Genomic DNA, 23860 nt, shown 5'->3' on the forward strand with positions numbered 1-23860 from the left:
GTATCTCACACTGCATTCAACATTCCGAGATGGTGTGTGCAGATAAATATTCTTTACTCTCCCCTCTCTTGCGGTTTGCTGAAACTATCACTGCCGTAATAAAATCAGACAATGCAAATTCTTTTTTATCAGCTTATATGGTATGGATGGGCCACTTTGATCTGTGAGCTGTAGTATGCTTTTTCACTTATTTTGGAGATGTTCTGGACACCTCGTATTACATATTTCAGCCTCTAAACACAATGTTGAATTATTGGAACAACTCAGCGTGGTAAAAGAAATGTTCACCCTGCGCTAACAAGTCCTCTGTGCATGTGTGCGTGTGTGCCCACTTCTACATGTACAGTATGCTTGTGTAGCATTATGCCTGCATGCGAGTTAACAGGTGACAGATGCAGTCCACAGTGGAAGTCACTTTCAATCCAATTTTAGCACAGTTTCCTAGACTCCACTCACAGTCATACCAAAACCCTAGACATGGACAGACACGCTAAGGTGGTAGTGTCTGATTGCTATCGCTGCCCCCCTCCCCACCATCCCTTCGCTGCCTGTTATACCTACCTTCTTTCACACATCCTCTCTCTCCCCTTCATCTTTTTCTTCTCTCCTTGTCTTTCCTAAGCATTTGGCTGCGCTCTCACGTGGCTTAGTCTCTGGGTCTGCCTTGCAGGCCAGCCCTCTGCTTGTTATTCTTCACCAGCCCTGATCAAAGAGGAGAACTGGAATCCATTTAATCAGACCCCCCACCCCCCCTTACCCCCCGAATTGCAGTGCAGGGGGGAACATGGCTGGGGTGGAAGCTACACTCCTAAGTGGCTGTAGCAAACGGGAGTAACTGCTTAGGTTATTTTGCTAGTATTTCACATGCACCATCTAACATGAATGCACATCAAGGGGGAGAGACGGAGCTGTGGATGGCCAGAACATGCGCTTGGTGCTTGTTTGATTCATCAGGCTGAAGATGGAGGAATCGCGTTTTGTGAGTCCTGCCAGTCAGGACCTGCGCTCTACATTAAAATTTCATTCTTCCTTCTCTGGTTTACTATCCACTGTCCAGGATTACATCAGCAGCAAATAACACTTCAAAGATGCGCTGTTATTTTCCTTTTTTTAGACCATTTATGTCTTATTACAAAGAGGAATGTCATTAAGGCACCGTTTCAGGTGCCCACTGAAACATGTCAATTAATTTAGCATCTTGAGTGTGGGTGATAATAGCAGCAAGATGACAAATGTTGCTGTCTGTCATGCTGATGATGACTAATTGCAGTTGTGTTGCGTGTGCCCATTAGGTACCTGATCCCCTCGCTGGACCGATCGCACGCTGGCCATTACCGCTGTATTGTGAGAAACCGAGTTGGTGCTATAATGCAGTGCAGCACTGAAGTGCAGGTTGCCTGTGAGTAAAGGATTCTTTCTATACATCCTCCATTCTGGCAGATTAAGGGCAAGACACTGTTTTTGTGAAAAGCTCGTCATGCACACTATGTGGATGAGTCACTTTGTTTTAAGGCGCTTAGCTTTTGAAAAAGGTACATAACATTAATGCTAATAATGGCAATTGTTTATTTCCATCCTTTTTGCTGGCAGGCATTTTCAGCATTTTCTGTTCTAGTATCTTTTCTCTGTCTCCCTCTTGTTAACTCACTTTTTATGTCTCCTAGATATGGGGGGTTTTGTGGAAGGTGAGAGGTCTCAAACTGTGTCCCAGGGCGAGGGTGCTCTAATCCGTGCACCACGTATACACAGTTTCCCCAGGCCCCAGATTACCTGGTTCAGAGATGGGCGTAAGATTCCCTCCAGCAGTCGCATGTAAGCCTCCATTCACCCCAATTTGATTGCTTTAGTTTAGACAAAGCATTTATGCATCTTACTTGTGTTTTTCTGTGCCTGTCTCAGAAAGTTCTCTCATATATGAGCTGTAGATGAATGCAGAGCTGTTGAAATAGAATATCTTTCACTTCAGAGAACTCTAAGAGGTTCAATACTGCTCACAGATTTTTTTTTTTTCCAATCCCCCCACACACCATGAGTGAAGTTGAGCAGAATAGTTGATGAACGAATGTTGGCACAGGCCTTGTGTTCATCATTGAATCGCCTCTCAGTGATAAAGCGGGTTATTATATTGGCCCTATTGACTTTGCAGGCAGAATGATTGAAGGGTAGAGATAGAGCAGGCAGCAGAGGAACCAATTAGACAAAATTGGACAAAAGGCCTCAATTGATGATAGGTTTGACTGACAGCACTCACCCCTGGTTAGATTTCTGTCTTGAAGGGTCTATGTGTGTGTGTGTGTGTGTGTGTGTGTGTGTGTGTGTGTGTGTGTGTGTTTGCATATCTTGCAGACATTTGTTATGTTTATGTATTTCAAACAGTTTTTAAATGATGATTTCATTTATTAAGGGGGAAAAGGCTATCCAAACATAACTGAAAAAGTATTTCCCCCCCTTGTTAAATCAATAATTCACTAACCACAAGCAGGCCTGATTACTGCCAGACCTACTAAATCAAGTAAAAGCTGTTTGACAAAGTGAAGTAGGTTAAAAGATCTCAAAAAACCACCATGCCACCAGTTCACCAACTGCCATCATTCTGGAAAGGGTTATAAAACCATTTCTAAGGCTTTGGGATTTCAGCAAACCACAGTGATCGCCATTATCCACAATTGGAGAACATTTGTAACAGTGGTCAACCTTCCTAGAAGTGGTAGGCCAACCAAAATTACTGCAAAAGCACATCAACAACTCATCCAGGAGGTCCCAAAAAAAAGACCGAGAACAACATCTAAAGAACTGCAGGCCTCACTCGCCTAATTTAAGGTTAGTGTTTATGATTCCACAGTAGAAAAAACAGTGGACAAAAATGGCATCATTAAGAGTTTCAAGATGAAAACCGTTGCTGACAAACACAAAGGCCCGTCTCACATTTGCAAAAAATGTCTTGATAATTTCCAGTACTTTTAGGAAAATACTCTGTGGACTATCAATACAGAACTATCTGGAAGGTTCGGGTTCTGATATGTCTAGTTTTAAACAAACATCATACCAGCAATCAAACATAGTGGTGGCAGCGTGGTGGTCTGAGGCTGCTTTGCAGCTTTAAGACCTGGACTTTAAGGCCTTTCCCTACTTGATGAAACTATGCATTCTGCTCTTTACCAGAAAATCTTGAAGGAGAACGTCTTAAGCTCTAGCGCACTTGGGTAGTGCAGCAGGACAAGAGGCCCACCTATGAATGGCTACAAAAAACAAAATAAATGTCAATCAAAGTCCAGACTTCAGTCAAATTTCGATGCTTTGGCATGACCTTAAACAGGCTGTTCATGCTTGAAAACCATCCACTGTTGTGGATTTAAAACAATTCTGCAAGGAAGAGTAGGACAAAAATCCTCCTCAGCGATCTCAAAGATTTATTGCCAGTTATCACAAATGCTTGACTGCAGTTCTTGCTGCCACAACCAGTTATTAGGTTCAGAGGACACATTTCACACAGGGACAGTTCCAATTGGAAACACATTTCCAAGTGCCGGTCTGTGTAGTGAATTTTTCTTTATTTATCTGTTTCTGTTTTTTGAATTATGTGGAAATATCCAATATTCCTTAATAAATACTGTGAAATTAATATCTGTTATCCAGAAAAGAGATGTAGGCTGTCTATAATGTCACAGAAAGCACCTCCTTATCTATGATCACCATCATGTCATAGCTGACATGAAGACATTTACCCTGGGCTGCATGTTGTTGGTTAAAGCATAGATTTGGTGAAAGTACTTTCTGAGTCCAGCTGTAAAAGTTGCAGTAGAAGCACTGAGGAATATTGTAAGAAAAATCTCAGTCCTTTCCATGAATGTCCAACCAATCCCAGAGCTAGTTATCGTGTTGTTTAGAGGTGAATCTTATTAGAAGCAAAGCAGTGAAACTTTGCACCGTGACAATGTGAGTCACTGACAGGATACTCTACATTTACCGCTTGTTTGCTCGCTTTGTGTCAGGCCACATTGATATTCACAGGTGTGTGTCTGTGTATCAATGTGCGTTTCTTTAAGTGTCTGTTGAATCTGTAAGAGCCTCAGCTCCTAATTGTCCAGGAGTCTGTCTGTTTATCCTGCACCGATCAGGTGGATGCTGGCAGATACAATGAGCCTAATCTGGCCCCATGCTTGGCGTCAGCTCTCATTTTCACCAAACCATCAGCCTAACCTACATTTAGTCATTCAAGAGGGTGCTGGGCCACAGCAGTGACAGAAAAGATTGGACTTGAAAACTGCACCTTTTACACATTCATGGTTTTTATATGTGTGTGTATTTTCTGAAAATTGTCATAAATACTACAAATGCAATTACCGTGAGAAAAATCCATTTTAAGTGCATAAATAACTACTCGAGCGGTTGTTAGATTTATTGTGAAATAGAGCCAATATTTGATATTTGCCTATATTTCAGTCCAAGAAATATACAAATTTAAAGAAATATACAAATTTAAAAAGTAAAGAAGAGAAACACCCATGACTGATGATGTTGCATAGTTTGTCAATCAGAAGGTATTCTCCCTCTTACGCTCGCTTCCCTCATTCAAAAAATAGGGAACGCCACAAATACAACAACCAGCCAAAATGGGACATCTAAAAATGAGTAATCCACTTGAAACAATAAAAACTCATTATTTTTTAAACTGCATTATCATATCATCTTATTTGAGTCCTTACTAAGCATAGATGTCACAACCAGCAAATGTTAAGGAAATATGTCTGAATCAACGGCTTTTTAACCAAATATCAACATCAGTATTGGTCGTGAGAGCCTAAACCTTACATACTACTTTACTGCTTTTTAACTTTCTTTTCAAATCTCCATCAACCAGGAAGAACTGCATAAAGATGAATCCTGATGTCTCTTGTATACCTCAAATATGTTGAAATCAAAGTTCATTAGTTGCACCAAGCTGTCTTAAACTATTAAGAGAAATAGCCAACAGCGTCAATAGCCAGCCAAGCAACTGCTTCCATGGACAAAACTCAGACTGGCCGCAAGTGTGTTTCTGTAGAAACCCTCTGGGATCTATAACAATTAAAATGACAGTGAACCCTTTAATGAAGTACTTTATATATTAAGCAGATAATAAAAAGCAAGACATGTTCTGAGTTATTTCCTAAACACACTGTGTATATTGTAGAGAGAAGTGCTCATAAAATTGTCTCTCTCTGCTTCTTTTCAGTGGTAATTTATGTGATATGTATGCGTATGTGTGTCAGTTTACCCTTCAGATTTATTGACTGTGTGAAACAACTACTCACTAGTTTAATGATTTGAGTGTTTCTGTGTGCTTGTTAATGTGTTTATGTGTGCGAATGAGTTTGTTTGAGGATGAATTTTGCAATGTACAGCAGTTGGCTGAAATGAAATGGACTGGAAATTTCTACCACTCTTTGCACCTTTTAATTGGAAGCCAAATTGGTGGCCTTAATTTGGTGCAGCTGCACACTACCTAAAGGCAGTTTGTAGCTTTCTGAGACTAGGGTGATTGTTGCAGGAATTATTATTCACTAATGCACTGTCCTTAAAACTAATGCGTGTTTTTATTTGCATGGATACTCAGTGCCATCGCCCTGGACAACACGCTCGTCATCCTGTCCACCGTGGCCCCTGACGCAGGACGTTATTATGCCCAGGCAGTTAATGATAAAAACGGGGAGAACAAAACCAGTCAGCCCATCACTCTCACAGTGGAGAGTAAGTACTCACACGTGCGCATACATGTGTACATGCGTATACACAGGAAACAGACTTCTTCGCCCACAGAGTAAAGACACAGCAGGTTGTTTGTGTCAACATGTTGTTGCAGATGAAAATGTAGTTTTGGGTTGTGTTTTTTTTTTTAAATTTGTGTATTTCCTCTTGGCGCATCACTTAGATACACATTTTATTTAACACAGTGGCAACACAACAGGTTGCTCAGCCAAAAACAGTAGAGACAGAGATAGCGCCCTCTACTGACAGGTGCTTTCTTTATTTCCCGATTTCTCTTTCTAAAAAATACATGCTTATCATACTCATTACCTGCAGCATAATAGATGTCCTCTTATTCTCCAAGGCCTACTCCAACCTCTGGCTTCAATAGCGAATTACAATGTTTTAGGTGGAACTCCAGCAGGACCTCTGTGAAAAGGCAGAAAGGCCCCATGGAGTACAACTTTGGTTGAAATCCTCCTAACAAAAAACCAAAAATGAATTCTGAAAATGACGCTGAGCACACAGGGAATGATTAAGCATACACATGCCTACATCAACACACAAATCAAAGCAGGTCGGCCTCAATTATAAAACCCACATGTGCACAATTTCAAATAAAGTTCGGCATTGGCGGCAGAAGCATGGTTTTAAGTCAAATGATTATGTAGTTTAACTGAACCTGCCGCTTCCTTATCCTCCCACCTACTGTCACCGTTTCTTATCTAAACAAAGTCACACAAATGCTCGCGCCTCTTATTTACTTTCATCTCAACAACATCAGTCTTTCTTCGCCTACCTCGACGACCCAATTAAAGGAGTCACTCAGTGTATTTTTCTAGCTATCTGGACAGAATTCCACATGATAGTATCCACATGATAAAAGTCACCATAGGGTTAACAGTGGGATGTTAACTGTAATATTGAAAATTAAAAACTCTTTGTTCTGCGCACTTTTAATGGCAGCTTCCTTCTCGCGCCAGCATCTGCTCATCATATCTTTAATGCAGCATTTGTAATTCAGTGCTCAACACGCACGGTACAGCAATCCCCGGGGATCAGATATCACTGGATATCACCCAGTCTGACCTTGCAGATAACACCGTTGTAGTTTGCATCTGAAAGCCAATAAGTTTATTTAATTTTACAACTGCATTTGTTCGTTGTAGCAATTCTCTGGATAAAAGACTAAACAATATGCAGTAGAGGGAGCACCATCTTCCTAAGGGAGCATACAAATGAGACAGAGCTGGGTGTAATAGTGAAAGGCGAACTGGAGTCGGATAAAGCTCCATGCACGCAGACATTCAGGCATCCTTTTTAATATTCCTTAGATTGTGAAGTGCTCTGTAGTTGACTTGGATTTACAGTTGTTTTTAGATACAGACAGATGTAAACAGGGTGGCACCCTTAGTAGTGAGAATTTGCTATGCAAGTCACCGCATTAATTTTTGCATTACACACTTGAGGTATCCTCAACACTGGGAGTTCATGAACTGCAATGCATTAATTACCGTGTGCCGAGGAACCAGTCGTGTCTACTGGAAAATTAAATGAGTTCTTTGATAAGTCAAATGGAATCCCACTTTTTGCTGCGTTGTTGGCAAACACGGGCTACATTTCCAGCCAAATATGTGGGGCATTTCACTTAATCAAACAAAACTGTTCAATTTCCGTGTTTACACAGATTTGTAAAACATTTAGTAAAACTCAAATCGAAATTAAAGTGTTAACAGCCACTCTGTGTAAAGGCGAGTACTTCACACAACATGCCAATCATCACATTTTCAGCAGCTTCAGCATGACTCTGTCAAGAGTTCTATTTAATAAATCATTCATAAATTATATGTGATCTTGGTGATTTTCAGCTTTAAATCTTCTTTGTAGAAGATTAATATTAATGCTGTTTGAGTGACTCTTTTCCATCAGTTTCTTTCTTCTCATTTTTCACTTTCACACTTACTTGTCGACTGAAACCTATGCCAATCAAACCTTACGCAAAGTCTTGCTTGTTAATTAGTCGCAAAATTTACACGGATCTGCCAAATTCTGTAATCTCACAGAAGTATAGCCAGTAACTGCAGAACCAAGTAACTACGATTTTTCCTCACTAAGCTCTTGGACAAAGGCAAATCATTGTAGCATGTTTATTTCTTTTTGTGTGGTTTTTTTTTTTAGCTTTCTAGGGACTAAAAGGCAGCTATTATAGATGGATTGATTGGTCTTCATTATGCTGATTATTAATAATGTCAACAATGTACTCAAAATGATACTTGATACGTTGATGAAAGGATTTAATTAATAATACCAAGCCTTCAGACTGATGCAGTACCACCAATTCTATGTATTTACCAGTTAATCAATAGGTAATTTGTTGCCTAGAAATATAAAAGTAATTTTGAATAAGGTTCAAACGAGCAAAACATTTAACTGCTCATCTCGATCTCTCATCAAATTTCCGAGATGATGACTGCAAAACATTTCTATCTGTTCATTTCCGTCTGTCAAGCGTCCTACAAATGATTTTTGCTTTCTCTTTTGTGTGTGTGTGTGTGTGTGTGTGTGTGTGTGTGTGTGTGTGTGTGTGTGTGTGTGTGTGCTGCCATGAAGAAAATCTTTGGATATTTGGGAATTCTTTGGCGTTAAATTTAATTGTTTATTTTTGAAATGTTTAATTCGTTCTGAAGAAATGTCAGCAGCATGTTAATTTTGTGTTGTTTGTTGTTTCCTTCCATGTTATGTTCTGGAAAGAATTTGAAGATACTTGGATACTGCATTTTAATTTGTTTAATATATATATATATATATATATATATATATATATATTTTTTTTTTTTTTTTTTTTTTTTTAGGTATTTATTTGACTGATGATCAGGAAACTATGCAGTAATCACATGGCGAGTAGAGTCAAAGTGGTAATAACTCAGAGGTCTATTTTTAGTCAGTGTTTGTAGAGGAAGCATTGCTACAATACTGTAGAGATTCTACAGGACTGAGCAAGAAAAGGTTGAGATTTATAATCAGGTGCTGCAAAATAACAACAACAATAATAAAAACTTAATTAGAGCCCTTATTAACCTGAGATGGTCTCACACGGACATCCGGAAACAAACTTCAAAGCGATGCATGCACACAGCACACTGTAAATGTCCAATCACTCAGACATATAAAAGTTCACAGGCCCATACCCGTACTCCGGGGAGGTGGGGGGAAAATGAGATCAGATTCAGAGAGAGATCACTGATTGAGGGCAGTGAATCGATGGTTGGCTGGAGGCTCTGTGAAACCCGTGAGTGATGGTGCCGCATTTAATCGCCTTTTCTGTTTGTCTCAATTATGTTACATAATGGCTTCTTAACACCTGGGCTAACACCATGCTCAGTAAATGCCGTGTGCACTAGAAAGAGGATCTAAAGTAAAGACAGGGGCGTTAATAGTTGGTTGATAGCATGCTGGCTACTTGGTTGTGATGGTGACAAATTGTCAGTCTCTGTGTAAGGATCTAGTCATGCTCAGTTGGCTATATCAGGCAGAGGCACAGGCTTAATCTGAGACTGGCATGCAATTTAAAGATTTCTTTCACTTTTGTGCGTTTCTGTGTGTGTGATAGATGTGGGAGGACCCGCAGACCCCATTGCCCCCTCCATCATCATCCCCCCAAAGAACACCAGTGTAACAGTCGGGAGAAACGAAGCTATCATGGAGTGTGTTGCCAATGCAAGGTAAATGTTCACAAAGAGACATGCAGATCCTGAGGAGGAGACTGCAAATACACACAGTCAGGCATTCACACATTATCAAAACACCACCACCTTCTCCCACCCCCGCATCTGATATTTTGTGATTTAAATGAATCTTGGAATCTTTTGTTTGAACATAATAAAAAGTGTTTTGCACATCTCTCATTTTGTACCTCTCCTCCATTCTTCCCTTTGATTCAGGGCTGCACTCTGTTCTTCCAATCTTGCACAATCCCGGTTCTGAAATCTGACTATTATCTCAAATTCAAAGACTTAATCAGAATGACAGATGTATCCCATTGCTCCCCCAGTGCTCTGTAACCTTGAAACAGAATATAAATCTATATTAAAAACCACGCTCTCGGTCTCTTGCTCTCTTTTTCTCTTTTTCATCTTTTTCTTTTTCAGGCCTCTTGTCAAAATGAGTATCACTTGGAGAAAAGACGGGGCAGTGGTCAATACAGGGATTCGCGATTTTGGCCGTAGATTGGTCATCAGCTTGCCTGCAGTTAGCGATAGTGGCTACTATGAGTGTGAAGCGTCACTTCGGAGCAGCAGTGTCCCCTCCGTCACGGCCGGGGCCTACCTGCATGTTCTTGGTAAACAACGTTACAACATACATTTTGACCCTACAGAAAGCAGCTTAGCCTAAATGATCAGTGCTAATCTTCAAGCTGAGATACTTTTCAGAGTCTCCATTCAAAGTTTATATTTCAGTATTAACGCTAATACTGTTATATAAAGTCGTGTAAATGCGCTATTGCCAGATGACGGTGATGATAAAAAGCACGCATTAGTTTTGTAGCTGTTTTTAAAGGCTATTAGCGAACAATCACTTTTCTTCTTCGGAACAGAATATCCTCTGTTTGTAAAAGAGCCGCCGAGTCACATCAGCGCAGAAATGGAGAAGGTAGTGGATATCCCCTGTCAGGCTCGAGGTTTGTGGTGTTTTTTTTCCACTATGCTCCTGCATGTGTGAAAGACTAAAAAAAGCAGTAAAAAAGAAAAGAAAATGGACTACAGGGTCACAGTGACCAGAGACAAAAAATAAGTAAATCCTTTCCTCCCTCTGCAGGCACACCACAGCCAGAGATAGTGTGGTATAAAGATGCAGTGCCCATCAGCCCGGTGAAGATCCCCAGGTACAGGGTGTTGGTAGGAGGCAGTCTACAGATCAACGGTCTCCTGCCAGATGACACAGGGATGTTTCAGTGCTTTGCTCGCAATCTAGCAGGAGAAATCCAGACAAACACCTACCTTGCCGTTACTAGTATGTCCCCCTTGAAATTTCTTTTCAAAGTTATCCACACGTCTGCTGATTCATTCTGTTTGTCTTTCAGCTCCTTCCTCTCTTCTCTTTCCTAATCCTCTCTTGTCCCACTCTCTGTCTTCCCTTTCTACACCCATCTATCTATATATCTCTTTGCAGTGACAGATTTGTCAGCCTTGGATGCTCGGGCAATTATTGCCTATTTTTGAATGAGAGAATGAGCAGGAGAAGCAGAGAGACAGAGGCGCCTTGTCAGATTCTCAGAGCTGTCTCTGAGAATGAGACTTGACAGCTGCCCCTTTTGTCAAGTCCATTAAGCTCTCAGCTGCTACCTGCTTTATTAGGGAGAAAGCTGTTTATGTCTCTCATTATCACCTCTGTCTTACCTGATTTTGCTTGAACCTATGCGTTTTTCTCTGTGTCTGTGCGTGTGTCTCATGTGCCTGACCCCTCCCCATCCAGGTATTGCTCCTAACATAACCGCTGGCCCCTCTGACAGTGCAGTGATTGACAGCATGTCAGTCATCCTACACTGTGAAACCTCGGGAGCCCCGCGGCCAGCCATCACCTGGCAGAAAGGTGCGTGGGCTAACAGCATGAGGTATTGGGGAGATTATTATGCTGCATTTTGACTCGTCAGTTAGACAAGAGCTATGAAAAAGATCCAGAATATATATTTTCTCCAAACAAGCTGTATTTCTTTACTGTTGCTGTGCTGCTTTCCCTTCTGTTTGTTTTCCCTGACATTTCTCCAATACTTTAATCTCTCTTGTTCTTTCCCCACACACCCCCCCTTTTTTTGTTCCCCGTCCTTTCTCCCATATCATCGATCACTTCCACCCTTCCCTGCAGGTGAACGTGTCTTGGCCAGTGGATCGGTCCAGCTGCCCAGGTTCACCCTGCTGGAATCGGGCAGCTTACTAATCAGCCCCTCCCACCTGTCTGACGCTGGAACATACACCTGCATGGCCAGTAACTCGAGGGGCATTGACGAGGCTTCAGCTGACCTGTTGGTCTGGGGTAAGCGTAACAGCAACTGGACACCCTCTGTAGAACAGAATAGAAGTTTTTTGGAGCACACCATAAGACTGTGTGATCTAAGCTATTTAAGCTATTCTATTTTAATCTCTCTCTTTATTTTTTACATTGTTCAACACTTGTATAACTTGCTGAAAATGATGAGACCTAGTCTAGACCTTTGGAATATGAGAAAAAATAAAAGGAGAAAATGTCTTTTTTGGTATTGTTATTATTAAATACATGACGTGTTAAATTCTAGAAGAATTACATGCTTTTTTTTCTCCTAGAGGTCATTGTCAAGACAGTTGGACTTGCACGTGAACTCATTTTTGTGACTAAATTCACATTACAAGTCTCTGTAACCTTGCAAAATACTTTGCCCACTGAAAATAGAATATAATTTATGCTATTTCAGAGAGATATTGAGTGAAAGATGAGACCAATTCCTGTAATCTCTGTTCGGTTCACTGATCAAACAGTCTCTGAATAACAGCCTTTGGGCATTTTCACAGCACGTACCCGCATCACTAAACCGCCACAAGACCAGAGTGTCATCAAAGGGACTAAGGCTGTTATGACCTGTGGTGTAACCCATGATCCCAGTGTCACTGTAAGGTAATTTTTTGGAATATGCTCTCTTTTCTTGTTGGTCTTACTCCTCATTCTTTTTATGTAAGTAAATGTTGTGCAATTAAGTAGCACTTTTCAAAAAGAGCAGTATATGTTCACTTACCAGTAACGTGCCCTTAGGATCACCTTGGATTTTAGTTTCTTGCCCAAGGACACTTTGGCTTATGGAGTTGACAGACATCATGTCAACAATGGGAACTGTAGACAACCTGTTCTACTACCTGAGCCAAGGCCATCCCATATTTTTTAATCACTCCCAGCCTTGCGAACAAGCTTGGGCATCAGTGTTGTACTTAATTAGTTTATGAAATCTGCATGAGATCTCATAGTGTTTATCCACCCTTAGAAGACTTCCTATGGGAAGCATTCGAAATGCTTGGAGTCAGATTTAGGAATTAGTCCATTGCCTTCCCTCATTCTTTAGACAGTCTTGAGCATGACAGAGTGTGTGTACAGGCATCTGTCTCAGAGGGAGTGAAATGATGTCTATGGAGCCCAGTGATTAGAGAGCCTGTCACCTGTGGGCCTACGACATTGATCAGATTGCAGGGTAAACAGATGAATATGTAAACAGAGTAATAACTTCAGACAGCGCCTTTAATTAAACGCAACACAGAGGAGATTAGCTGCAGAGCGCGAATAGTCGCTATTAATCACGGGAGCTCCTAATATTTGCATGTCTGCATGCATGTGCGCATGTACTGGGGGGTGTCCATATGTGTGGGTGGGTTAAATAACGAGGAGCGAAATCCGCGGATGATAAGTTGTGACACAGAGAGAGATTTTTCTGATCCAAACACTTTGCTGCCAGCTTTGTTGCGCTTTTCGTTGTTGCTAGCACCTTCTGTGTTTGGCGCATGAACTCATAAAGGGCAAACAAATTTGCTGTAACTGTAAAGTGTTAAAGTTTGCGTATGCGTGTGTCTGTTTTTTCGTGGGTAACATAGTTACGTTGTCACGCACGTGCTTTCAGACATGTGTGGGAGAAGAGCGGCACTGTGATTGACGTGAACACGTCCCCGCGTTTGCGTCTGGAGCCTGACGGGACCCTGCACATCTCCCAAACGTGGTCGGGTGACATTGGAACATATACCTGCAGGGTGACCTCGGTGGGTGGCAATGACTCTCGCAGCGCCCACCTCCGAGTCAGGTTTGCATATTTACCCAATGTCTCCCCAGTCTTATCGTGCTGTTTTTAGTTGGTTTTTTTCCTCTGTGTTTTTTTTTTTCTTTTACATGCAACCAGGACATGATGGATGGATGTTTCCTCCACTGTTGTGGTTTATCACTGCTCTCCTCTCTAATCCATCAAACCCCTCAAATATTTACAATGCCTCGCTCTCACTCTAACTGTTCAGCTCTGTTATTTTCTGCCTTCTTGTCTGATTCTATTTCTCTTATCACTTGTTCCCTCTCACCCACATTTACACGTACAGGCAGTTACCTCATGCTCCAGAAAACCCAGTAGCAGTTCTGAGTACCACTGAGAAGAGGGCCATCAACCTAACGTGGGCCCAGGCCTTCGATGGCAACAGCCCCCTTATCCGCTACATCCTGGAGGTCTCAGAAAACAGTGAGTTTTTCCACCAAGCACCTCTATCACCTTTAACCATGCACACCTAATGCAAACTCACAAATGTAATAGTTTTATTAGTAATTTTCAAAAGTGATATTGCTAGTTTGTTCTCAAAGGGGACACTAATTTGCAATCCCTCCTATTATATTACATTTCAATTGTGTATCTAAAATTGGCAGTTGCACACTCTCATACATTCCTCAATCTGTATAACTCAATTGCCTCACTTGTGTGTTTCCTTACAAATGAACAGGGAGACCAAATTGTTTTGCTGTCCAATACTCTTATCTTCCTTTCACTTGATAAAATCAAAGAAGTGGGAATGTTTTCACCCACTGAGACTAAATTGCTCAACCATTTCTCATCGAAGCTCAGGCTAACTGAGTAGATGACAACTCATTATAAGGAAAATGAATCTGAGGATGCAGATGGGATCTGGGTTTTGGATAATTGAATTGCAATTTGATATTTAGAGGGACTTTATGCAAAATAAATTATTTGTCTCCTATCAGTAGCTGCACTATTATTACTGAAAAAACGAAACAGTGGTGTGCAGGGATAGTCAGAAATAACAATGAATTTAAATTTAAGTTCGCAAGTGGTGGAGAGAGGTTTTTTTTCTCAAGTCTTAATGACCTCACAAGGTCATTCATCATTCTCTAGCTACTGCTCACAGCTTTATCTTTATGTGTGTCCTCTCTATCTCAGATGCGCCTTGGACAGTGCTGCTGGCCAACATTGAGCCAGAGTCTACTGGGGTTACTATTGGTGGCCTCATCCCGGCGCGTTCATACCAGTTCCGCCTGTGTGCCGTAAATGACGTGGGCAGAGGCCAGTTCAGCAAAGAGACTGACCGGTGGGTGCTGCACTTAGCTGTTATGCATCTGCTGAATGTTAAAAATATTGCTCGTAGACTGTGTTTTTTAATGTGTACACTGGCCGCGAGACAAGCGTTGCACTTTGGAGGGCTTTTACTGTTCTGGAACAAGCCGTTCTTCCCCGCTCGTCTTGGCAGTTCAATAGAAAATCCTGTGATTATTTCCTGTAAGTCCACTTTTTGGTCTTCATTCCTCTGGGAGTGAGGGAGAGATGAGCCGGCTTCAGGATGGGCCTTTTCAAGATAAAACTGTGAATGAGCTGAAATTGCGCTTTGTGAAGACTTGATGGGTGCGCTGACCCAGCTTCGTCTCGCTCCCTCCTATTAACTTCCTTTGCCATACTTCATGAGTAAAATACAGAGAGGCTTGAAAGTGGCAGAGCTCAACACAGACTCAAATCTCAAGTGAATTTTCTTGACTAGGAAGAAGAAGCTGTCATAAACATGCAGGCCCACCTCCGCGCACTCTCACACACATTCTTAGCTCATCACTATTCACCTATGCACACTACTGTCTGACCTTGCGCGCATCAACACAACCCATTGGATGTTTTTTTCTAACTGCAGAAAGACCCTCCTCAAACCACACACTTTCGCGGAGCCAAATTCCAGTGTGAATCTGCCCAGACAAGAATGCACCACAGGAGGGTGACTGAGCGTCAGTGAGTGCAGGGCTTTTCTGAGGCACACCTCTTTGATCCTAAACACTCTGCTTTATCTCCTCCAGAGCAGTGCTCCGGTGCACTGGGAAGAAATCAAGATGTCATCTTAAACTGACTTAAGGGAAAAGTCTGCCTGGATCTCTCTTTCTTGTTCTTTTATATCTTTCGCTCACTCGCCCTGTCTCTCCATTGTGCTGCTCCATTTTTTACCAAGGCCTCTTTGATCTTTTTTCATGCCACAGCAAGCTGTCCCTCTGCGGACAGTATTATAGAGAATATGTTTTGGACAAAGACACAGCAACACTTAACCCAACTTTCCTTTATGGTGTTCTGAAAAAAACACAAAAAGCTGTCTTTATTATGTTTTGATGTCTATGATGAAATGGAATAGAAATATGCAGAAACCCAGGATAATTAATGCACGGCTTCACTTTGTCTCTGCTTTTACCTCTCCTTTATTCTTTCTTTTCTCCTTGCTCCTCGCTGCAGACTAACTCTCCCCGAAGAACCTCCCAGCGCCCCCCCTCAGACAGTCATCGCAAGTGGCCGCACAAATCAGTCCATCATGATCCAATGGCAGCCACCCCCTGAGAGTCATCAAAATGGTCCACTCCAGGGCTACATCATCAGGTAAAAAGACCATGACAACCTGCCTGTTTCTCTCTCTCTCTTTTTTTTTATCCAGGGATAGGTGCCTGTCTGGCCCTGTGCCATTCAGATGCGATAATAACTGTTACGCCAGTCCCTTTTCTCCCTTTCCATTTTGCTTCATTCTTGCTCATTGTGTCTGTAGAATAATTGGTGCAAATTAAATACCTTCTTCTACATCCATCTGTTGTCACCTCTCTTTTTGTAGCCATTTTATAACTGCTCTGCATGATTTTTTTTTTTCGTACTCTTACTGCTCTCAGTCCCTCGCTATAGGCAAAAAAATGCCAGTAAAATCCTAATATATGTTTATTGTGTTCTGTCTACTCCCCGAAAGCCTTCGGTTGATCCAGAATGCTGGAGCATGAGGACTGACAGGGCTAGAAAGAGAGACCATTTTTCTCCCATTTTAGCTTGTCTTCATGTTGTCCTTGCTAAATCCAGAATCTGATTTAAAAACCTTTTTTCACATATAAAGTCTTGAATAGTCAGGCCCCATCTTATTCTAAAAACTATATCGCCTTGAAAAACCACTTCCCTCTCAGACTGCTGGTTTACTTCATATTCCCTAACACACTTGTGGATATTTAAAAGTAAAATGGGAGAGAGCCTTCATGTTTCAGGCCCCTCTTCTGTGGAACCAGCTCCCAGTTTGGATATAGGAGACATCCTCTCTTTTTTTAAGATTAGACTTAGGACTGGATCAGGTGAGCCTGAATGCTTCCATTAAGCCTAGGCTACTGTGGGGTTTCCATTATGGATTCAGTATTTCTTCTTCTTCTCACCTCTTTTCACTTTCTATTTGTTTATATAACACTTTGTGTTTAATTATTAGTTATTAATCTCCTTTTTTCCTCACCCCCAACTAGTCACAGCAGATGGCTGTCCCTCTCTGAGCATGGCTCTGCCAGAGGTTTCTTCCTTTTAAAAGTTTTTTTTTTTTTTTCATTTCCACTGTCACCAAGTGCTTGGTCACAGGGTGGTCTGATTTTTTGGGTTTTCTCTCTATTATTGTAAGGTCTTTACAATGTAAAGTGCCTTGAGGCGACTGTTGTTGTGATTTGGTTGCTGTATAAATAAAACTGAACTGAATTGAATGGTCTGTGCGGTCCTTGTCTTTCTGTCTTTCTCTATCCTTCAATTACTCTGCTCTCAGGTACTGTCTGTCTGGGCTTCCAGTTGATTGTCAGATGAAAAACATCACAAACCCAGACCAAACAAGTTTGCTCCTGGAGGACCTCATCATCTGGACCAACTACGAGATTGAGGTGGCAGCGTACAATGGAGCAGGCCGGGGCACCTACAGCCACAAAGTCACTGAGTGGACTCTGCAAGGAGGTGAGAGTAGCAAACAGACAATATTATAGTAAAAGCAGGGCTCAAGTTAATCGTTGTCTGCAGGCATCACGCTGTGGGTTTCAAAGTTTCCCTTTTTACTTAAAATTAAGCTTGAAACGTGAAACTTGACACATTTATCTTTCTTTAATGTCAAATTAAGAGTTATCAATCATGCAATCATGTTTTTATTTACCACTGAAATGGTGATGTGTACACATTTTAAAGAGTACAGCCACTACATTTTTTATTTCTGTTTCCTATCTTGAATCATAAATCAGCATTCAGCACAGAGCAGCAAAAAGGTCTGTAAAAGGCATGACAAGTCATAAGTGCTATTTTCCTTTCAACGCTGCTTATTTTTAGTCTTAATAAATGCTGCGATAAACACAGTATACAGCTATGAGCCCATAAGCGTCATCATATACTTCAGCCCAGGCTTTTACTTAACTTTTAGTTTGGGGTTTGAGATTTATCTAGATTCATTAATTTTGTCCTTGCTTATTTTTATCACATATCTCTGTATGGTTATGCATAACACATGCTTACTACCTTTTAAATATATATGTTTTTCTTTGAAAATGTGTGTCTTTTTTACTGAGTGCCCCATTAAAATGCATGCTGTTGTTCAGACTTTCATAGTTTCATAGTTTCCAGATTTTTGCATTTGTCCTTATTTTTTTTATTTTAGAATGTTTTTGTTTGTTTGTGTCACAGTCTGGCGAGGGCAGACTGTATGAATTGAAAAAGGACCCAAAACGCAGACGCCAAGGAACAGGGAACAGAACTTGAAATGTTAACAAAAGGCAAGCCGTTTAATAAGGCTAGTAGAAGAGGTACAAACAAAGGGCAAGGCAAACTGAAGCAAAATGAACACAAACCTAAACTGGGGAATCTAAACAAGCAATAAGAAAAACCTAGGCAAGAAACTTGGAAGCATGGCATGGGAAACATGACGTGGACAACAGACGACCTGACAATCACACACTGAAAACAGAGGACTTAAATACACAGGAGGTGATTAGGGGAAGTGGAGACACATGAGGAAACAGCTGGCACACATGAACATAATGACGTCACAGTGGGAGAGTAAAACTGAACATGATGAACACAGAACACCAGACCTCTTCACAATAAAACAGGAAACATAATGAGACATAGACATGACAACCCGAACTTGACAACGTAAGACACAGACATGAAACGCATGAAGAGCAGGGGAGATTTAACATGGTTGGAAACACGAGGGGAAAATAATAACTAGAAACACTTAGGCATAATAATACAAACTTGATAACATAAGACACGCAGCATGAAACACGAAGGGTGAGGGGAAGCTTAAATACAGGGGAAGAAAACACAAGGAGTCTAATAACCAAATGAACTTAGATAACCTAATGAACAAAATAAACTCAAACTTAAAACGCTGGGTCAAAAGACCCAGGACCATGACAGTTTGTTGGTTGGCTGGTTGGTTGGTTGGTTTTTATTATAATAATAATATGTTATACAGTAGTGGCAGCAGGAACAGCGCTATGATTAGCACTGTTGCCTCACAACAAGGTCCAAAGAGGGTTGTAGTTTTGAATCGGCAACGTTTCTATGGGTAGTTTGCTTGTTCTCCTCATGTCTACATAGGTTGTCTCCAGGGACTTAAACTTCCTCCTACAATCCAAAGACATGCAGTTAGTGAGATTAGGTTAACTGATTACAGACATCCCAGTCTCCATAAGTATAACCTTTATTTTGACAGCCCAAAGACTTTGGTTGTTTTTCTCAGCACAGATTTAATTGTTTCTGCATATAAACTATCGAGTGATGATGAGTGTCAGATATGTGACATATCTTTTGATTTTTGCAGAGAGAACCTGTCTCGGTTGGCTTCTTTTCTCATTGTACATGCTGAGTAGTGTAATTAGAACACATATTGTGAACTTTCCCCGGTGTCGTACAGCTACATATTTCGACACGCCTACTGATTCCAACACCTTAGGCTTCTTGTTTCCCTGTCTGTTCAAAATCTTCAGAGGATAAAAGTCAAATTAGCAAAATCTGTTTTTGCCTTTGTGGCAGCAGATCTGAAGGGAACAAGCTTTTAGATATTTAGCTTTCGGAAATCTGGCTTCATATTTTTTTCCAACGTGACGTTGTAACACAGTAACATGCTGACTTTTTGTAGATTCCAGCTTTTGTGTTAGCGTGTTGAAAGGTTAATCTGAGTTTTTACTTTAAGATTTAAAGATGTCATCATTGCTGCCAGTCAAGGTCAATCCATAGATGACAGTATGTCTAGAAATCTTCCTTCTATACTTTACCAAATGCCTTCTGATTCAGATGCACTGTGCTGACGTTGAATGTGATTTTAAATTCCTTTAACTTGTATATAAAGCTCTGACAGGCTTAACACATATCTCTGGATGCCTGTCGTGGTAAATCCATTACATGAACAGAGATCTCTGCTATGGAACGCCAGGACTGCCATAATGAATTAATTAAATACACCATTAAATAATTAATTAAATGTGGCAATAATTAATTAAAATTGGAATTAATTAATTAAATAAATAGTTATGACACATGTAATTAATTAATTATTGACACATTTAATTAATTATTTATGTATTTCACATTTTAATTAATTATTGACACATTTAATTAATTAATTATTGACACATTTAATTAATTATTTATGTATTTCACATTTTAATTAATTATTGACACATTTCATTAATTATTGACACATTTAATTAATTATTTAATGATATATTTATTTATTTCATTTTGGCAGTCCTGACGCCTGGCTCTCATCATGAAATAATTTTATCTGTCAGCCTCACCCATCAAACTCAGGGGGCGGGGTTAACGCTGATCGAGTCAAAACCATTGCTTTGGCCTGGTGGCCATTGTTTCTAGCACACAACAACCGGCATGTGGAAGCTAACAGAACTGAACTTTGAAAAACCCTGTTTGTGTGTTACCAAATACCGTTTTAATATTTTTTTAGCCGAGAATGTAGTGGTTTAATCTTCATGTGTCTGGTCGGTTTGTCAAGATACAGCCTCTTTGCAAAAGTGTTTCGATGATTTCGGAGATGTCTGCCCAGTCTCACGGCAAAGCGTGGGATAGACCCGCTCGCCTCGCAAGCAATCCCACCGACAAAGCGCAGGCCCCGGTACACAGCTGTAGTAACACTGACTTCTTTTACTGAGGTTATATTTATCGGTGTTTTATTTCCTGATGTTCTTATGTGTCCTACGTGTTTCAGTCGCCAATTCTGAATTATAACTAACATTAAAAACATGTTTAAGGAGGAGAGAGAGCAAATAAATCTGTTTAACATCTGATCTTTGGGTTTTTGTTCAGTAATCAGCGTGACCTGTGTATAAACACATAAAAGAGATAACGTTGGTGTTTCCGTCATGTAGTAACTGCTGGCTTTAAGGTTGTTCGACACTATGAAACACATACAGACTTCATGATGTTCGGCTAATATTTTTATTGTGAATATTAATCATGCTGACCTCGCTCTGTACACCACGCAGCGAGGTCAGCATATCCACGATATCCTCAGCTCCATGAGTTAACACAAAGTTTCCCAGCTGACTATCTAACTGCCAACTATTCCAGAGACGTGAAAATATACAGCATAAAGAAAAGTGTAAGAGACTCAGCAGCAGATTAGAATAACAGTTATACATTTAATAAATCACCAAATGAATCCAAGAAACGAGCAAACCTGTTCCGACAATTTGAATTTGTATTCCCTCAGCTGCAGACTCGCTGCTGTTTAAATGTTTGAAAAGGAAGATTAGATATAAAAAACGTCAAACATAGACTCAGTCTGCCTTCACATTTGATATGAGGCCAGCACGTATAGTGGCCTCAGCAGGCTATTACTGAAATACACGTGCTATATCATAAACTATGATATAAACAGGGAGGTCCTATTAACATGTTTAGTTTTAAAGGACACCTTCCTGCCTTTAGTCTCATTCATGAGCAGTATTAGTTTTCTTCTAACATCCAGAAGTCTGCACAATGTGTTTCATAGTTTGTAACAAGCCTTTGACAGGTAAACATAACATGACCGAAAAAGCAAAAAAAAAGAAAAAAAAAAGAGAGAGAGTGTTGACATAAGAAGAGAAAATTCTCTCAATTATGGAGACAGACAAATGGTTCATTTATGTTTGATGTGTGTTTATTCCTCCCTAAATATCGTCGGTGAAGTTCGCCATGCACGTCAGATTTTCCTGCGCATTTTTATACCTCTGCCAACAGAGAGAGAAAAAAAATCACATTCTAACAGACAGCTGGTGCTTAGAATACAGTTGAATAACTATTAAAAAACAGATGATATTTAGATGATAGTTCAGTCTAACACATGTGCCAGTGAACCATTAAACGTCTGTGAAACTATGCAGTTATGAAACGTAACTTTAACCTCAGCCAAACCGATTTGCTCAGTTGTAAATAAAACAGCGAAGTAAACGTGACCCGACAGACAGAACCTGAGTGAATGAAGTCCAGCATTTAACCACTGAGAGCTAAAACTCAGCTGAGGTTTGAAAGCTGTGTGCCGGTGATTGGACATCAGCCGCTGATGAAGCTGTTCGCCTATAAAGTGCTCTGTAAGGAAACGAGCTCCAGCAGCTCTGCGCTCGGGGAAAACACTATATTTACTTATCTTGTGCAGAAAAATGCGCTGACATTGCGTTATATCGAGCACCGGCTGCCCAGTTAAACTGTGACTATCACCAGGTAACTAGGCGTGTTTCTTGAATTAGCAGCAGGTGTTAAACAGCTGACAGATGAGGAGGAGGATGCATGCAGGTAAACTGAGGGTCTGTTGAGCTGATCGCTGGTTTCGTGAGAAAAATGTCAGCTCGTTCTTTATGTTACAGAAGCACAGAGACACAAGACCAGGCGGAAAGAGACGATCGTTCGGTGAAAATGAGAATCTGCGAATGCAACATGTGGAACACGGAGAGTGGAATATGTAAACAAACCGGTTAACGTAACCCCCTCGGTGCACTCTGCATGCTAACTGTTAGCAGAGCTAGTGAAATCTCTGAAAACATCTGAGCACTTTTGCAAACATGTTCTATGTTGACAACCTGACCAGACATACGTCGCGACATTCGCGGCTAAAACACTGTTAAAAGTGTAGCTGGTGACAGAAAAACGGGGTATTTTAAAACTACACCACCACCATTGCTGCTTGTGATTTGATCTGCATTCTGGGATAACTGGCTGCCCCAAGTCTACACAAGCAATCGATTTTCTAGGATCGACCTGTTTTGACTTACTTTGCACGGCAACCAATCAAATGTTAGAGAAGCTGCATGGGCAGCGTTAACCCCGCCCCCTGAGTTTGATGGGTGAGGCTGACAGATAAAATTATTTCATGACGAGAGCCAGGCGTCAGGACTGCCAAAATGAAATAAATAAATATATCATTAAATAATTAATTAAATGTGTCAATAATTAATTAAATGTGTCAATAATTAATTAAAATGTGAAATACATAAATAATTAATTAAATGTGTCAATAATTAATTAATTACATGTGTCAATAATTAATTAAAATGTGAAATACATAAATAATTAATTAAATGTGTCAATAATTAATTAATTACATGTGTCATAACTATTTATTTAATTAATTAATTCCAATTTTAATTAATTATTGCCACATTTAATTAATTATTTAATGGTGTATTTAATTAATTCATTATGGCAGTCCTGGCGTTCCATACTCTGCACCATACTCAATAAATATTCCCTTGAGCATCCATAAGAAAACTGGGAGGGTTCACATTTCATCATATGTTCCATTTCCTGCTAAGAAACAGTTATCCAAGGAAAATTCAGAAGTTATTTTTGACTTCTTTGGATTTTACAGGCGCTCGGGTTTTTGCATTACTAGTCTGTTACACTCTTTTCAAGTCTAAATGTCAGGTAGCGTAAAAGAGAGTGAGAGCAGGCTCTTAGTTTGTTCCTATAGTATGGAAATAAATACACAGAGCTCTTGTGTCTGTCTTAGTTATGATTATAATTGTGCAGCTTCAGCAGCACATGCCTTTTGTTTATTTTAAGAAACACTGCTCTTCGAGTGCTTTCTCATTTCTCCCTCAGTTTCCTCTTTGCATTCTTCCATACATAGCCCTTTGTATAAATATTGTTCATTTGTGTAATGAGCCCTACATGTGTCTTTGAGATGAATACAAGCTGTCTCTTTGAATGCTTTGTTTTGTCTAACGACAAACTTTTATTTTGAAATGAGGGAATCTGTCTGGCACAACTAATCTTAAAACCTTGGAAATTTGTGCACACATTTTGTGTAATGTCTGATCAATTAGCCAGTTAATGATCGAT

General features: G+C 40.4%; 1 protein-coding gene across 3 annotated transcripts in view; it reads left to right on the top strand.

Moving 5' to 3' along the window:
- LOC146633808 (protein sidekick-2-like) overlaps positions 1-23860 on the top strand; it is a 91122-nt gene that overhangs the window by 50669 nt on the left and 16593 nt on the right. For all 3 annotated transcript variants that reach the window (XM_085352535.1, XM_085352534.1, XM_085352536.1), the window contains 15 exons: positions 1293-1399; positions 1665-1812; positions 5597-5730; positions 9338-9449; positions 9876-10066; positions 10322-10405; positions 10543-10737; positions 11200-11316; positions 11590-11757; positions 12270-12372; positions 13361-13537; positions 13824-13960; positions 14672-14819; positions 15992-16132; positions 17307-17488. In XM_085352535.1, coding sequence (XP_085208661.1) covers positions 1293-1399; positions 1665-1812; positions 5597-5730; positions 9338-9449; positions 9876-10066; positions 10322-10405; positions 10543-10737; positions 11200-11316; positions 11590-11757; positions 12270-12372; positions 13361-13537; positions 13824-13960; positions 14672-14819; positions 15992-16132; positions 17307-17488 — 2144 coding nt within the window. The remainder of the gene's footprint in view (positions 1-1292; positions 1400-1664; positions 1813-5596; positions 5731-9337; positions 9450-9875; positions 10067-10321; positions 10406-10542; positions 10738-11199; positions 11317-11589; positions 11758-12269; positions 12373-13360; positions 13538-13823; positions 13961-14671; positions 14820-15991; positions 16133-17306; positions 17489-23860) is intronic.

This window comes from Diplotaxodon limnothrissa, linkage group LG4 (genome assembly GCF_057381915.1).
Source record: "Diplotaxodon limnothrissa isolate DT_005_m linkage group LG4, D_limnothrissa_male_GT1.1, whole genome shotgun sequence".
Lineage (NCBI taxonomy): Eukaryota > Metazoa > Chordata > Actinopteri > Cichliformes > Cichlidae > Diplotaxodon > Diplotaxodon limnothrissa.